Raw genomic sequence first — 17,631 nt, 5'->3', positions numbered from 1 at the left:
TATATATATATATATATATATATATATATATATATATATGTATATATATTCTAAATTGACCTTTTCTCTAATCGATGTGGAACTTCCAACAAAACTTATGCCTTCAAATGAAGGTCAATTATGCTTAGGGAGCATTTGATTTGCTTTTTCTTTTCATTTTCAATTGATATTTCTTGTTAATAATTGCAAAAAATGTCACTATACTTTGTATTTTCAAGAGTTTGAGATGAAAAATAAGTGAAAAGAAAGTGTCATATTTTTGTATTTATCACCTAAAAAATTAATAGCTAGCTAGCTTTGTTTTGCACACATAGCTAATTATTGTCACCAAAATTAACAAAGATGATCATGATCATACCTGATCTAGAAGAAGGTAGTGTTTAATTGACCGTAGCCTTCCCGTAAGATCATACTAAACATAAAAACACATTTTACCATCACAAGTTGGATATTTTAATAATAACTATTGCAAAAGTATTAGAATGTAAGCTGAGAAACTTGTCACCATATTTATATTAAAACTCACCTTATCATTAATGAGATTCAAGAGTTCACTGCTAGCAAAGTTATAAGCAGCCTTAATACATTCAAGATATTGATGATTTGATCCAAAACTCATAAGTTTTGAATTTTCTGATGGAGGGACCTAATGTAAAAAGTAGTTATATTCAGTGAAGCAATGACTTTTAAAACAATAAAATATTTTTACTACCAACATCTGATCTTAAGTCAAGGAAAACAAAAAATTAATTCTAAATACAAAGTACAAACAAAACAGTGACAAACCTGAACATTGTGCCCACATTCTCTCATGACATTTAAATATTTTCCCGTCGTCAAAATTGTCCCTGCGATATTTGCAAGGAAACTAGGAATTCCATCTTTAAGACTGTAACGTTGTCGCCAATACTTAGCTTCATAATCCTGGGTGAGACTCTCCTATAGAGAAATTTAAACTGAGACTATATGAAAAACAGGTTTCGATATTTTGGACAGTTATTCATGATAAAGATGTTGATCTACCTTCTGAAGAGATTTGTCCTCTGCGATGAAAAATTCACCATAAGGATCATCTATTACACCTTCATAAACCCATCTGCAGTATTGTTCAATACCCAAATTTGCAAGAAAATCAAATCCTAAATAGAGTCAACTAAAGCTTAATAACAAGAGCAGTCAGCACTATGATAAATTTTATATGAAAGTGCTAAATTTTTTACTGCACCAAAGGACTTGTGTAAACATTTGGATTGACTGATGTTCATGTATCACCCAATATAGGAAAACAAAAAGAAATGTCTTCATCGCATTCATAAAGCAAATTAGAAATCGAGGGTAATTGACCAACAGAACAAATAAAACTGAATTTGATAAAAAAACACTGGGCTTAGTGGGAAAACAAGCTTGAACACATTGTTCACGTAGTTTCAGATGCCACAAACATCAGAAGTAACAAAGCTAGCTGCATGATTAGCCAAGAGAAACAATACGTTGCAAAGCAATTGAAAAGGAAGATTCGAAGCTTGGATATTGTGACTGTATAAGTATGATCTGAACCAATATACAATGAAAAAGCTCACAAAAATTGAGCATTAACTTTGATTAGGTGTATGGTTTTCCCACATATTAATGACCAGGTCAAGGTTACGTAGATTAAATATTATTCAATATTATACAACAGGTCAACAGACCAAAAGAGGGGATGGGGAGGAAGATTGGACAATATGACTAAGGTCTTGTGCAAGGATCAAGATTATGGAGGGGCGAATGAGAAAGGAAGGCTCCTTTTGTATGATGAAGGGAGTGAATAGGATGAGAAAGAAAACAATGATCCTCCACTCCTATGCCAAAAAATATACCTGTTATTATAAACATCCAAACCAATGAAAAGACAATAATTACTTAACCAACATCCACCTCAATTTTATACATTTCTACTTTCTTCCTTCAATAATTTCCATGCCCAAAAACTAAAAAATATCTTCCATGGAAATTTGGTGCCAGACTAATTTGATCAATAAAAGGGTAATATATGTCTGAGTACGCAACTGTAATTATTGAATACAGGCATTGACTATTATGAGTTTTACTATTATCACTTGTGAAGAAGATACAGGTAAAATTATAGATACATTATCAGAATTGATAAATAGAATTACAGAAAGCAACCTATATATTTGATAGGGAGGGATGAAGAGCAAGGAGACACCTTTCTAATATGCTCATGTAAGCACTACTTGCACATTGTGTCATTTTCTCCAGCATCAACCTCACAGCATTGTCCCCAGCCATAGCCTTTGCCTAGATACAATAGAAGCCATAGTAGAGAGAATTAAGAGTATAAAAACCTTACTCATGAAACCAAATGAAATGTTGAATTATACAGAGAATGGTAACAATAGCAAGGGAATTTCATTACCTGGCTCTGCAGTAAGTTAAGAACAGCTGAACCAGAAATGTTGTTGACCGAAGCCTTTTGTATGACAATGGACAATGCCTGCATTGACCTCATCATGGGCTGAAAAATATCATTGAAATAACCATTAGAAAGCATTTGGCAAATATTTACATGAAATCTAGACAGACAAATCTGTACCTGACAATAGAACCACAATCCTTGAAGAGAAAGCCTCCCAAACCGAAATTGGTGTTCAAGTTGAGCCACCATAGCCTGGTAATCCTGGTAACCCCATGATGATAAAAGTATGTTCTTATTAAACTAGTGTATTTTATTCAAAGCAATATGATTTTACAGAACTGCAATAAATGAAACCATCAACACTCTGTTACTAATTATTGCCTACTACAATCAGTTTAGCTTACTCAATCTAATCATTTCTAAGTTGGAAGAAGAAACTCCAACCAAAAAGGCACAAGAATACAGAACAAAATGGCAATCAACTGAGTCTACCTAAAAATTATCACTTGTAGGTTTACTCTAATTACAGTTTTATGCTAAATTTTATGGCCAGCTTTGGCTGCTTCCAAATACAATAATATATGATAGACAAAAACCATATCTGGTACTCACCCACCTCCTTCATTTTTGAGTTCTCACCTCTGCACTCTTTCTTGTTAATTAATTTCACCTTTGTATTTTTTGTTTAGAAATAAGGAACAGGGAATTGTTCCCAATACGTAGACCTTGTGGAAATAGAAAACACAATACAAGAAACATTCAAAACATGGCACAACAACTTCCAGCTACAAAAATGAATAGACATTTCATGCAGAATGTAAGACCAACTGACTCACTATTCAGGAAAACCTACGAGAAGAAGAGCCCTCAATGCAGCAGAAAAGGCATGATTAACCAGACCATTCTGGAACTGAGACCTTGACTCCACAAACTGGTCAATCAACAAAAAACTTTTGCAAAGGGGGAATATCCGTTTTGCCAATTCCTGCAACATACAAACTGTCTCAGAAACAGTTACATGAAGTTCATCATCAACATTATCTAAAGTTACATTATTAGAGAATAGTTCTATCATTCGTTCCGCTTACTTTAGCTTCCCCCTTTGTGTCTTCATTGCATCCACAATTTGGGGGCCCAATTACAATTGCAGGTTAAACTTTTAAATGGTGGTGAAAACTTAAAATCATTATTGCTAGAAAAAAATTGATACCTTTTTATTTAAACTTCTGCCAAAAATACGATATAAATTTCAGTAAAAGAATGCATTGTTTGATTTATAAGATAGATGCTTCACATTCCGTAACAGCAGTCTATGGCATTAAAATAATAACATTTACAAGTTACAAATGTTGAAAGAAAATTCTAGTTAAACAACACGATACTGTATATATTGAACACCCTCCAAAGTTGAGTAAAGAGCACTTCCAATTTGGCTTGGATAGTTCGCAACTGAAAAATGCGAAGTTTTAACACCTAATGTTGAAATTGCAGCTCAAAATACGGTCACAAAAATCATGATAAATCTCACCTGCAGGGCCAAATCCATTGATGGGTCGACCAGGAAAGAAATATCATCATTCTTTCCTCGAACTGTTTTTATTAAGATGTACCGACCTTCAATGCCAACCATGGCCGAGAGCACATCATCAATAACAATAAGCTCCTACATTTCAGAAGAAAACAAGCACAGCTGAAACTTCTAAAGCATGACACCCTAATCTGACAATAAATGCTTACACATTAAGTACTTTGAAATGAAAACTTACACAAAGTAAAATTTACACATGCATTGATACACAACAACTAACAAATCAAATCCTTCTTCTCTTAATTTGTGCACAGAACAGATTCAGGCATTCGGCACTTGCTACTACAAAAACTCTTTATAACAAAAAAAATCACGAATAATAAAGAAAACTCCATCACTCTGCGGCACTACGGAAACCAATTCTCTGAATTCCTAGCACCTTAACACACAAAAGTTATTAAAACAAAACAAATACACAAAATTCCAGTGAAATTAGTTTTTAATTTTCACATTTTAAATTTCCTCCTCACGTTAGGTCAAAATTGTCCACAACATGAGCCGATCCACGCAACAAAAATTCCAACAAGAACAAAACCTGACGCTACAGCCAAGACCTAAACGGAACTCCGCAACCAATCACAACAAATGAGAGAAAAACACACACACAAAGTAAAGCAGTGGATCGAACAATGCTTCTCTCTAACATTGCGAATTCTAGTTGATTTAGTTACGAAAATCGATCGAACAATGCTTAAGTCTAACATTGCGAATTCGAGTTAATTTAGTTCCTAAAATCAACACGCGAGCAATTAAATAGCAGGAATAGGTGAAGAGATGATAATTACTTGAACCGATGGAGAGTAGCATCCTATTGGTTTTTCGAAGTTGGCGACGGTGGTTTGGTTCATTTCAGATAAGTGTATAGATCGGAGAAGAAAAGAAGAGTGAAGAAATGCGAGGAAAAAGAGTGGGACAGAATGAAGTTTGTTTAAGGGTTCCTTTTATATATACCCACTTCTTTCACTCTTGTGTTTTGAATTCGAATTTTGTATAAGCCATAGAGAGGAAAGGAGTTACGATCAAATTAAGGAGTTTAAACGAGAAACCAACTTTTTTAACCATAACTTCTATGATATGTTTGGTTTCATGAAGAGACTGAGATTTTAAAATTTAATAAATTGAAGAAAGAAAAGAATAATATTTTTATTTTAGAAATTCCGATCTCTCTTAAATTGAATAGAACAACAAATGTTATATATTATATATTATATTCATTTAATTAAATAAGTTTTTGGTACAAAAGAAATTAATTATTTTGAAATTTGTATCTGTATCATATCACCACAGTATATGTAAAAGTTACAAGTTTCATGATGGAATTAGTTGATTAATTAAATTTTAGATATTAAACACACTAATTTTTTTTAAAAGCATTAATTTTGAAAAGAAAAAGAGAGTAAAGGTATCAAAACTTGTTTAACTTGTAATTTTACTTACTTCTTAATTTATTATTTATAATTTTGGTTGATTTATTGTTTTATTTTAATGCCCAGCTTTTATAGAGTTTATAACTTTTTGGTTCGGTTTTTGGTTTTATATGTTTATTTTTCATATTTTGATTGATTAAATTATTCTTGAAGTTTCTTAAATGAATATATTAAATATAATATTCAATTACATTAATATAAAGAAATAAAATGTGCGAAAAATTTAGCTGTGTACCAAATACATATTGTTAAAATATAAAGTCAAAAATCTATGAATTAAATTTAAAAAATAAAACTAGTGACTTAGAGTGTGTAATGTCTAGGGATGGAATAAAAAAATATGTTTGTTATCTGCTTGGCACTCGTGCAAATATTCATTTATATACTATTTGTGAATATTTTAAAATTTTATGGATATTTACAAATATTTAAAAATATATATTTTATAAATTTTTAAAATAAAATTTTTAAATAGTATATAAAATATGATATACTGAGTCGTATCAATAGCATATATGTAATCATCACATATGGATACATATATTAACTAAGTCGTATAAAAAATACAAAGACCTTCATAACATATTTTAATTTTATGTGTTATGGTATCCAAAATATATGAACTCATTAAATATGCAATAAACCTTTTTCTAATTTCTTACCATTTAATATCTCAATTCATTTAGATCATCTTAATGATAAAAAATATATTTTTGTAGCTTTCAATACTTAATAAAACATATCAAATCACAATTCATAAATTATCAGCTCTTCATTACCTCAAATTAAACATCATACATAAGACAAGTATACATTTGTGTTTATGTTTCATAATTTAATAATACATCGGATAGGTTTCTTCTCAAGCTAGGTTGGGCCAAAGTATAAAGATGAGACTGTGAAAGTGAGTTTGATGTAGAAGCAAGGGGTGGACAAAGAGGATGCTCTCATTATTAAGAAGTGGACTTTAAGTCTAATTCAACACCACAAAACCGGTTTGTAAGGTGAGGTTTCCACCCACTTATATACTATTAATTGACTTTATCTCTAGTCGATATGAGACTCTCAACACTCAGTTAATATGTATTTATGATGGGATAAAGGTGTTTGATGGTTCTCTTGAGAGGTTGGACCAACACTAGAAAAGGGTGGCTAAAGGAGACCACATATGATGTTCTAGTCTTGAGTTGAGACAAGATATGGTTGTACAAATTTTGACAACGTAACATTATATTATTGATAGTCTCATTATAATAAATTAAAATAAAATGTATTATTATAAGTAGGAGATAAAGTTGAGTGGATTCATAAATATTAATAGAGAAATGGGTGGTTTTGTGTTTAGAAACCCTATAAACTCTAAATGAAAGAGAGAAAACAAAAGAAGAAATGAGATTGACATTTTGGGAGAAGAAAAGAGACAACAATGAAAAACTCTTAGTGTAAAGAAAGATTAGTGGTGTCTTAGGATTATAAATTAAACCTTATGATTGGTAAAGTTATTTCTATTTGCTTATTATTTCAAAAACCCCAAGTGAGTACAAAGTCAAAGAACAAAGAACAATGTTTCTTTTTTCTAATTCAAGGTTTTAAACCATAAAAGGAGTGATATTTTTTAAAAGCCAATGTAACTTTGATAAGATTGATTTACAAAAATTTATGTTCTCGTTTTGTTCAATATGTCAATTTCTCTTTTGGATAAGTACTTTTTAGTAATAAGTATGTGCCAATGATTATTTTATGCATGTTCGTCTTTTACACAAAAAATATTTTCATAAATTGATTGTTGTATATCCATTTTTTTTGTTTTATTTTATTCATATGTTGTCCATTTTACTGAGTCGCATTACATTGAGCAACATGTATATCGGATTTAAAATTTACTTTTTCAGCATTCGTACATAAAACATTACATAACCTTTGTGTTCTATTATTTGTTTATTTTAATTAAAAAAGCAAGGTTATGTTCTTGGTAGTAGTTTTGCTATAAACATATTTGTTTCTAGTAGTTATGATTCAAGGACAAAACAAATCAACAATCAATTTTTAAAGTATAATCATAATATACATTTAACTTATATAATTTTAGAGGTAAGTAAAATATATGTAAATCATATAGAAACATTATTTTTATGTCTTACTACAATACTATGAATAGCAATAAACAAAATATAAGCATATTCAATCAACATTCTCTCTTCATATATATTAATTATTACCATGTAAAAAGTTTTCTTTTATATATGCTACGTATTAAAGTACCTTTAATTAATGTTATTAAAATATTTCTTTTCTCTTTCTTATTGGTTTATTTGAATGAACTTCTTTTTTGTCAAATTTACATAACTCATATTTTTATTTTCATCTCTTAAGCATAATTTACTCCAACACTTTACTGTCATAAAATAAAATAACTAATTACTCTTATTTAAGAAAAAAAAAACCTACAAAAGTGAAATCATGTCAAGTTTCTCCAAACAAATCATTAGTAAGTTGTTTTTACATCCATAAATAGTTACAAAAGTTTTCAAATAGTTTTGTAATATGTAAAACTAGGTCAATTCATGTCAATTTAGGTTTAAATACATTATCAAACACCTTATACATCTAACTAAATAGAGACAGCCAACATCAATTTAATATTCAGTTATGCCAGGTATATCATTATTTAGTCATCCATCATATATAAAACTAGTAATTAATTTCATATATGTATAAATTTACTCCCTTAGAAATTGGAAAGATCATACATCCTCATCTAATAACAAATCATCGCCATGATCAACGCATTATCTTTTTCTTATATGGTATGCATTTTTTCTTATCAATGTTCTATCACTTTACCTTTTCATTTCAATGTTATATCCAATTCACATGTTCTCATTATATTTAAAGTTATCTACGTGATTGTCAAAAGAATGATCCTATATACATATTTTCATGGCTAATGGCAACGAATTCTTTGTAGGTTAATATGAGGAGTATCTCTAAAGTAGCAATGATTTTATTATCAATAATGATGTTGCTTTCTGACACAACCCACTCAGTTGTTTTAGAGTCTAGTGAAAATCATATAAAGTCAGCTATTTTTTTTTCTGAAAAATTTGAAGTGGGATCAGGAAAAATTGCGGTGAAAACATTATTAGATATTGACTTTCCAAGGGGTCACATTGGGGTCAAGAGTTTTGATGTTGAAGTGGTTGATGAAGTTGGTAATTCGGTACCTTTGTATGAAACTTACCTTCATCATTGGTTTGCTGTAAAATATATTGAAAACATTACCATGTCAGATTACATTAAACAATCTCACGACCTTCGTAATGGTATCGAATTTGAAAGAAATGATGGTGCATGCCAAGGTTTTTTACTTCCACATTATTGGGGCTTGGGAGGAGAATCACGAGGAACACCTTCAAATCTTCCAGATCCTTTTGCAGTTGAATTAGGTAATGCTGCAAAAATAAAGCATGGATTTAAAGAAAAATGGTTGTTTAGCATCATGGTTATTGATACACGTGGAACACATGATAGAAAAGGTTGTACAGAGTGTAGGTGTAAGCTTATGAATCTCCCAAAGGACTTTTACAATGTCACGACGGGNATTNATGGTCAATTNTTGTCTAGAAATTATAAAGGAGGACTCTTTTGTTGTCAAGATAACGTACAATGCAAATTAAGAAATGGTTTTCGTGGCCCAACAAGAAAGCTTTCCCTAAGATACAAAATAAGGTGGGTTGATTGGGATGAACACCNAGTGCCTCTTAAGTTCTACATACTTGATTCAACTGATCGTGTAAGATCAAATGGTTCTACATCAATTCATGATTGTCAGGTAGATGATTTATTCAATACATACTATACTTTACAAATTATAATCAAACTTTTGAAACTAATTTATTTTCCAAACAAAAAATATCAGGGTATTAGTTGCTTTTTTCATCCGTATGTGAGTAAAATAAATTCCTTAATTTGTTATAGGCAGAGTATACGATCCCGAGAAATCATGACAATGACTTCCCTCATGTTAAGAAAGCGGACATCCCAATGACAAAAGGTGGTTATCTTATATATGGCACTGCTCATATGCACACTAGTGTTGTCAATGTTACTCTATATGGACAGGTAATATTTGATATTTGTTGTTCCCATACAAGCTATATCATGTAGATAAACTTACGTTAAATTTTGCCTAATTCATATATTCATCAGGAATTAAATCTTGTTGGTAGTTATATATCTTTATAAAAAATTAAATAGTTTATTGAATCATCTCTATTTTTTATGATTATGTTTATCTTAGGATGGAAGGGTTTTATGCACTTCAAATCCAAAATACGGAACTGGAAAAGAAGCAGGAAATGAAAAGGGTTACCTGGTTGGAATGTCAGTTTGTTATCCAAAACCCGGTTCCATCAAAATCGCAGATGGAGAAATTCTAACACTAGAATCCGTATATGAAAACAAGTTTCGAACTGGAGCTATGGGGCATTTCTACATTTACTTGGCAGAACAAATACCAAACAAGTATTTGAAGGAAATTTAACGTGAAACTAGTTACTTATCATTACGTAATGACTTATATGATTTGTAGTATAATTGGAATACATCAATACCAATTCTCGATCTCCATCACAATGTGTATTAATGTTGTTTTAATTTTAATCCACTAATTGTGTTATGTTTTAATTATTGTGTTCTCTTAATGGGTTATATGGTACGTATACAATATTTTTATGTTAATTGAGCTTATAAATTAAAAATAAATAATTTTGTGAACAAAGTGTCAATTTGAATCCATTAATAATAGAAGGCTCGGTAGAGTTAATTTCAAATCACACCAAAGTAAAGAAGAAGAAAAAGAAATAAATACAAAACTGGAAATGAATACATTTTCTCTTGTATGATGCAAACTATTGTTTTTTTGACATCTATAGGTTCATATAATTAACTTTTTGTAAAAGCTGAATAAAATTATCTAGGATGATTATTTGTATAGATAAACTTGTTAAAATCTTGTCACTTCTTGTATTCATTAGTAATAAATGTTTTAATAAATTATATATCCTTTTAAGAAATTAACTATCTTAATGCATCATTGTTAAAATTAAGTTTTAATTTAAAGGATAGTTGTAATAGACATCAGTTCCGAGGTATTACTATGTGTATTAATGTTGTTTTACTTTTAACCAACAACTTAGTTTATGACCATGTTATAGTGTTTGGTTGATGCATTGTTTGGAATTTATAAACATTGTTATGCTAATAGTACACTAATTAAGAAAACTACAGCCTCCTAATTTAGCTTATAATTTAAAAGATGTTGTGAACCGTGTACAAATTTGAGTTTGACAACAATAAAAAGATGGAAAATGATATTTTAACACTATTTTTTGATGTTATTTTGATATTGTACATGTGTTAAAATGTGGTTGGACGATTTCAAATTAAAAAAATAAACTTTGGTTTTTTTCTTCCAAATATATTCCTATTTCAACTTTTTTAATTTGAAATCGTCCAATCACATTTTGACATATGTGCAGTGCCAAAATGGTGTCAAAAAATGGTGTTAAAATATCATTTTCCTAAAAAGATTTGTGCAAAATGAATTTCAAATCACACATAAATGAACTTGAAGAAAAAGAAGTAAATACAAAATTAAAAAGGAATAAATATTTTTTCTTTACTCCTGTTTAAATAAATACATTTTTTTTGTTAGCAATAATTTTGGTGTACAATAATATTGTTATTGATTTATATAAGATATTGAATAATTTAATGTCGCAATACCTTTTATTATTTATCTTATTTATCTTATGTATTGAAACTACTCATGCATATTCTTACAACATGGATAAGTTAATTATTACAAACCTTTGTAAATAAAGTAATGAAATGACTTGAATAATTAAGTAGTCCTATAAAATTTTATATCCTATATTTTGAATTTCAATTATAAAATTTTAATTAAAAGTATTTCCTATCCTATGTGTGAGATGAAATCACGCTTAGAATTTTCAAGCCGTTTTTTTTTTGTTAATGATGATATGATGGGTGGATTTAAAAAATGTTAGAAATATATTTTTTTCTTGATTTAGAATTTGAACTCGAATTTTCTTATAATTTTAAAATTTTAGAATAAATGACATGAATGTAAACCACTAAACATAGACATTCGTAGGATTAGGTATGAAAGTTTGCACCTGAGAGTGGAACAGGAACAATGGTACAAAAAATCTGAGCACGACATAAATAAAAGATAGGATAGAAATTTTTATCTTATTTTTGTTCAAACAAAAAATAGATTAAAATGCAATCCGTGCTCGATCATACTTTCGTTTAAATGAATAATTTTTCTTAAGTTAAATTTTACTTTTTTTATTTTAATTTTTAATTGATTGAATATAAATGTTAAATATGAATATAAGTAGAATATGGAATTGTATATTCAACACTCTTTCTTAGTCCAAATTTCAGCAATTCAATAAATTTTGATTGCTCAAAGTTGACTGAGAAGCAAATGTATGAGCAACTTGATAGTTTGTCTTGTAGCACTTAAGTTGAACTTGCTTATTTAATACCATTGTGTTTTGTAACTTGATGAACTAGATTTTTCATTATTACAATTGACTTTTAGCATTCTTCGACTATAAATTGTATTGCTCTTTTTGCTTCTTTTTTTTTTCCCGGAAAATGAAAACCCAATACAGAGTACGAAGTAATAATTTAGGTAAGGGTGTTAATTATTCATGTTCTATTTCTTGTTTGTGTTTGTGTTAATGTTGTAAAGAAAGTTCATATTGTTTACTTTTATACGTATGTGATCATGATTGGTTATGGTTGTATCCTTAAGAAAGAAAAAGTACTTGAAAGCAACTCAGAAGTTCCTTTGTCCAAAGGGATAAAATGGAGCTTCTCCCTTCAACTAACTCTAACTAATATCTAAGTTCAAGGTATGAGAGTCTCTCCTTAAGTTCACCAGCCAAAGCTCTCCCTTTTAAGTTCAAGGCTTTCTTCAAGGTCCAAATCAAGTCCAATTAGGCCTTAATCAAGGTTTCAGCCCAAAAAGGTCATTCATCATGTTAACTCAGACCTTTGCTAGTTATGTTGCTGATAATATTCTTCATAGAAGTCCAAATGAGATAATTATTCTTTTGTTGGAAATTAAACTTAAAGAGATTTCATTTAAGCGTAGATGGAGACAAGTCTAAAAAAAAGGCAAGATAACTTGGCCAGAATACAAAACTCAGAGAAAAAGATTTATGTACATTTTTACAGGGTTTAAGAGAAGGGAAGTACAAGCTTGAAAACATCATCTCCATAAGATTTAGAGGTCCTTTAAGTCTTTCTTCTTCTTTCATTCTCCTAGTCGTAACTCAAGTTGTAGCTTCCTGCATGGGTCCCATCAAGCTCCTAGGATGATTTCCATCATTAAGTTAAGAAAGTTGAATCAATTAAGAAAATTAATGAGTGGTTGAGTAGTAAGAATTGAATGGAATAAATTTAGAGTTTAATATATAGAATATTTGGAATTTGGGACTATAAGAGGATATTTTTAAGGTAAGGATAAATATTGAAAGGAACACTGGTACAAAAACAGCGTACAACATCAAATATTTTTTGTCTTTCATGTCGAATTCGAGAACGACGTCATATTAAGAGACATTAAATAGATGTCGAATTTAAAAAATTTGACGTTAATTTAATGTTGAATTTTATCAATATATGACGTTAATTTGACGTCGAATTTATTCAATATACGACGTTAATTGAACGTCGAATTTTGTCAATATACGACGTTAATAATTTTTTTATTATTATTTTTAATTAATTGTGATTTTTTTTACAACTCCATGAGACTTGAAAAGTATAAAAACAACAAATTTCAGTTTTTGGTATTTTATAAAACATGAACTATGAACAGTAATATAGGATCAATCAAAGAACAATAATAAACAACAAAGAAGTTCAATCAAACAACAAACAAGTTCAATCAAAAATTAATAACAAACAAGTTCAACCAAATAACAACAACAAACAAGTTCAACAAAAAAAAATTAACAAACAAGTTATCAAAAAATAAGTTCTTCAAAACGAAAACGAAAACTAACTTTTAAAAGGTGGGTTCATCGGAATAAAGTGTTGTCACGAGTGAGAGAGAAAACAGAATGCGCCTATGAAGGAAAAGAACATGAAAATAATTGGTGGAAACAAACGAAAATCATACCTAAAGTAGTTAATTAACATGCATTTGTATCAAATGAAAGAAAAATTACATGTAATGGTCATCAAACTTCATTTGAGAAAAGTTTAAGCAGAGAAAAGGGTATCGCACGCTAAGATAAAGTGAATGAATTTTCAATCTCCTGCTCAAATTTTTTTTGAATTCACTAATTTTTTAACGTCTAACACTCGGGCATTCGACGTTTTATATCCTTTTACGTCAAATTACAATTCTAAACGACGTTTAATAATTGCATTTTTAACGTTGACTATTGAGTGGTTTGACATTAAACGCGTGACGTTATACGTTGTTTTTGCACTGGTAGAAGTAGGTGGAGAGGGTAAAGGGTTACATTATGGAGCATTTTTCATGTCGTTGTATTCATACAACTAAACTTAGGTTAGGTGCGTTGGATGTCACCTGAACAATGTTTTATGTCATGTACTATTTTGAGTCAAAATTGTGGAGTAAACATTATTTAGTATGATTGTAATGACATATAAATGTATGCTTGTGTGATGGTGACCCATCGAAAGTTGGGTACTTACTATGTTAGTCTCTAGTGGTGAGTGTGAGTGTTCACTCTACCCGTATGAATCCTAAGGAGTAGCAGGATGGGTAACTCTATGTAGTTGTATCAAAGGTGAACTTTGTCGAATAAGCTCATAATGAGAGTAGTGGGAAGTGACACCTTCTACTTTCTCCCATAAGACTCCGGGGGAGTAAGGGAAGTGGAGCGGTTATTGGTAAGTTACGTGTAAGAGTTATAACCTGGTTAATGCTAAGATCATTGGTGGTTGTATTATTTGCTATGATGATATGTTTTGAACTTGTAACAATACATTTGAATATATGATGATATGTTTTGAGCTATTGTTTGAGACAACATGCTTTGTAATTGGTTATGTGATAATTGATGAAATTTAATGGTGTGGTTAGACACCAATGTTAATAGACTTGTCAAATTAGCTTATCTCATAGGATTTGACTCTATCCCATGTGGGTTGGGTAAAAAAAACTTACAAGAACAAAAAAATCCCTTATTAAAAAGTTCACAGACTAAATATCCATGAAGTCTTATGAGTCAACGTCAGCACATAAACTTTCCTTTCTAGCATGAAAAAAATTATAATAATAAATCACAAATATTGAAACAATACATTTATACTTTAACCTAGAAATTTATGTTTAAATAAATGAACATCAATAACTCTAAAAATGTATAAGTTATATCATAATAAAAATAAATGACGCAGAACAATATATATTTAAACAAAACTATTGCCTACAAGTATTAGCACTACAATAATTTTTTAAAAATGTAATGCCTTTACATCATATCATGTTTTTCAATTCCTAAATAACTAATCCACAACCATAGCCATACATCAAATTAACCAAATTCCTGAAAAAAAAAATTGAAAAGGTGAAAACTACAATTTACAAAGAACTTTGAACTTGTACCACTTGACTTGTAGCCAAAAGCAAGAAAATGCAAATATGTAAGCCAATGCTAAAGATTTTTAGTGTGTTTGGTTTCATTTTGAATGGTTTAATATCAAGTTCAACAGTTTTAAATTATTTGTATTAAATAAAATGTGTATACTAAATTTAACTTCTAAGTTATTTCTAAAACTTCCATTTTCAATTGTGTTTAGTATAACATTTGAAATCTCATTTATGTTTCAATTTAAATATAGATCCCATATGCAATGATAAATAAAATATAAACTAAACCAATTTTAATTTCAATCAGTTTTTGATGTGTACATCTAAACACAAACATAATAAATTACCATGCTACATCATATGCACACTAACATGAGGACCAAGGGGATTAATCTAATCCTGGTCCTATCCCAACCCATTTCATGGGGTTTTAGGGGTTAGGGACTTTAAAAAAGCTCCCTAATGTATCGATCAAGAAAATGAGGCCTAGATTTAAAAGAGATGAGGGCTAGTCATGAGACTCATAATTAAAATGACAAGTCTATTTATGAAAATATGTTTTGAAATATTAGGTGAGGCAATAAGTTTATGATGAATGGTTGACAATTGATAAAATTGAATGGTGTTTTGAGACACTAGAATTATGACAGATTTTAGTGAATTGTTATATTATTATTCATGTATATTATTAGTTATGATGTTTGATATTTATATTAGTTCATCCTTACATGTGTGTTTGATTGCGATGGATGGATGAATATATATATATATATATATATGAATGAAAGTAGATGTTGTTATTGATGTTGATATATAATGGTGGGGAGCTTTAGGTTTGTTTCGAAAAAATAATTTGTTTTGTAAATGAACTTGTTTTAGACAAAGATTATTGTGAAATAATTTATCCTTTAAATTAAATTATGGATATTTTAATCTTGCTCTAATTGTTTAAATAAACATATAAATGAAAATTTCATTTTTCCTTAGTTTTAAATAGTAATATCATAATTGCAAAATAAAATATTTTGAAATTTATAAATTTTATTAAATATCTTAATAACATCCTAGTTGTTGGAGTGTTTCAATTAAAGTTATAATTGTATACAGACAAGTAACTAGAAAAAATGTTTCGTTGTTGTTATTTTGTATGGTGCCATTTAGATTGAGTTTTCTTTTGTAAAACCATTTAAGTTTAATGACATCTTTTTTCTTCTAGGTAATATACGAGTTTGCAAATGTTATTCTTTTATATCATTTTAACTCTTTTTCTTTAATGATTAGAGTTTCCAAGTATTTTTTTTTATCATTTTAATTTTTTTAGCAGACATTGTTCAAACCTTTGAACTGACACATGTTCAAATTTTTTATTGTCATACCTTTCTTAAAAAAAAAAAAATCATTCAATTGTGTAGGTCGATAACATTGTCATTAAAAAAAAAAAAAAAAAAAAAAAAAAAAAAAAAACTCTTCTCAAATGATTTGACTTAGTCATATCTAATAGAACACCTTAAGATTGAATTTACTAAAAAATTATAAATGTTTTCAAAGAATAATTCAACTTTATTTTATTCTATTTTTCTTGTTTTTCAATATAATATAACCTTTGTTATGTGAAAACTCTTTATATGTCACGAGTTATTAGGTTTTACTCACTTATTTAAGATAAAATTAACATAAATACCTTTTAAGTTATAAGGTTAATGGTAACTATTATTCGTAATTTTTATTTTTTAATTCCTTTTTTATATAATTGTTTTTTATATTTTAAATTATCCGTAATTTTGTTTAACTTTCTGTTAATTATTTATAGTTTTCCTTTAAACATGACATATTAAAATCAGAGGAATCAAGTAATACCCGTAATCAAATTAGAAAAAAAAAAAACGGAAAAAAATACTAATAATTTAATAAAAATATGAGTAATTAATTTTTTAAAATAAAACAAAAATTATGAAAAATAAATGAAATTTTGTAAAACATAAAAACCAAAATTACTAAGAGATATTATTAGAGACCAAAAGTTTCCAAGATTTGGATTTGTGTATTCTTCCCTTTCATAAATATTTTTTTTCCAACATAAAACTTAGTTTTGGAGACCAAAATAATATTGTAACTACGCAAGCAATTATAGGAAAAATATTCTATTGTTGTCAACTCCAAATAATGACTATTGATTAATGACTAATCTTTCCACGTTCTTTTGTATGTTATTATAAGATTGAGTATTGTTTGTAAAATCATTTTTAAGTTTAATGACATTTCTTTATCGTGAGTGTTATTATTTTTTATCATTTTAATTATTTTTTTCCTATAATGACTATTTCAAGTCTTATTCTTTTTTATTATTTTAATTTTTCTTTTTGTGATCACTCACATGTTCAAACCATTAAATGAGGCATATCATTCAAATTTTCTATCAGTATTAAAAGTCAATTGTATATGTTAATGACCTGTATAAATGTATAAACCAGTTGTCTAATTAACGGTATTTGCTAAAAAAAATTATAAATGTTTTCAAAACACAATT

The 17,631-nt window shown here is 28.8% G+C and overlaps 2 protein-coding genes across 3 annotated transcripts in view; one reads left to right on the top strand and one right to left on the bottom strand.

Moving 5' to 3' along the window:
* The window catches only part of LOC106774003 (gamma-tubulin complex component 2), a 10,023-nt gene extending 5,038 nt beyond the window's left edge, over positions 1–4,985 (bottom strand). The window contains exons 1-10 of one of the 2 annotated variants that reach the window (XM_014660783.2): positions 4,793–4,985; positions 3,948–4,082; positions 3,273–3,404; positions 2,597–2,680; positions 2,420–2,518; positions 2,210–2,301; positions 1,024–1,096; positions 787–939; positions 527–646; positions 359–412 (exon numbers count right to left, since the gene is read on the bottom strand). In XM_014660783.2, the coding sequence (XP_014516269.1) occupies positions 359–412; positions 527–646; positions 787–939; positions 1,024–1,096; positions 2,210–2,301; positions 2,420–2,518; positions 2,597–2,680; positions 3,273–3,404; positions 3,948–4,082; positions 4,793–4,855 (1,005 nt within the window). In that variant the 5' untranslated portion in view covers positions 4,856–4,985. Of the gene's footprint in view, positions 1–358; positions 413–526; positions 647–786; positions 940–1,023; positions 1,097–2,209; positions 2,302–2,419; positions 2,519–2,596; positions 2,681–3,255; positions 3,405–3,947; positions 4,083–4,792 lie in introns of those variants that run through there. The other variant, XM_014660785.2, reaches the window with a different exon arrangement.
* A 3,465-nt stretch (positions 4,986–8,450) lies between these two features.
* On the top strand, positions 8,451–9,977 carry LOC106773298. Its single transcript, XM_014660002.1, has 3 exons — positions 8,451–9,266; positions 9,413–9,556; positions 9,735–9,977. Exons 1-3 carry the CDS (start codon positions 8,451–8,453, stop codon positions 9,975–9,977), a joined length of 1,203 nt encoding a protein of 400 aa, XP_014515488.1.
* The last annotated feature ends 7,654 nt before the right edge of the window (positions 9,978–17,631 follow it).

Source organism: Vigna radiata, chromosome 9 (assembly GCF_000741045.1).
Source record: "Vigna radiata var. radiata cultivar VC1973A chromosome 9, Vradiata_ver6, whole genome shotgun sequence".
Lineage (NCBI taxonomy): Eukaryota > Viridiplantae > Streptophyta > Magnoliopsida > Fabales > Fabaceae > Vigna > Vigna radiata.
The sequence above is the reverse complement of the archived record's forward strand: the minus strand, read 5'-3'. Positions and strand labels throughout refer to the sequence as shown.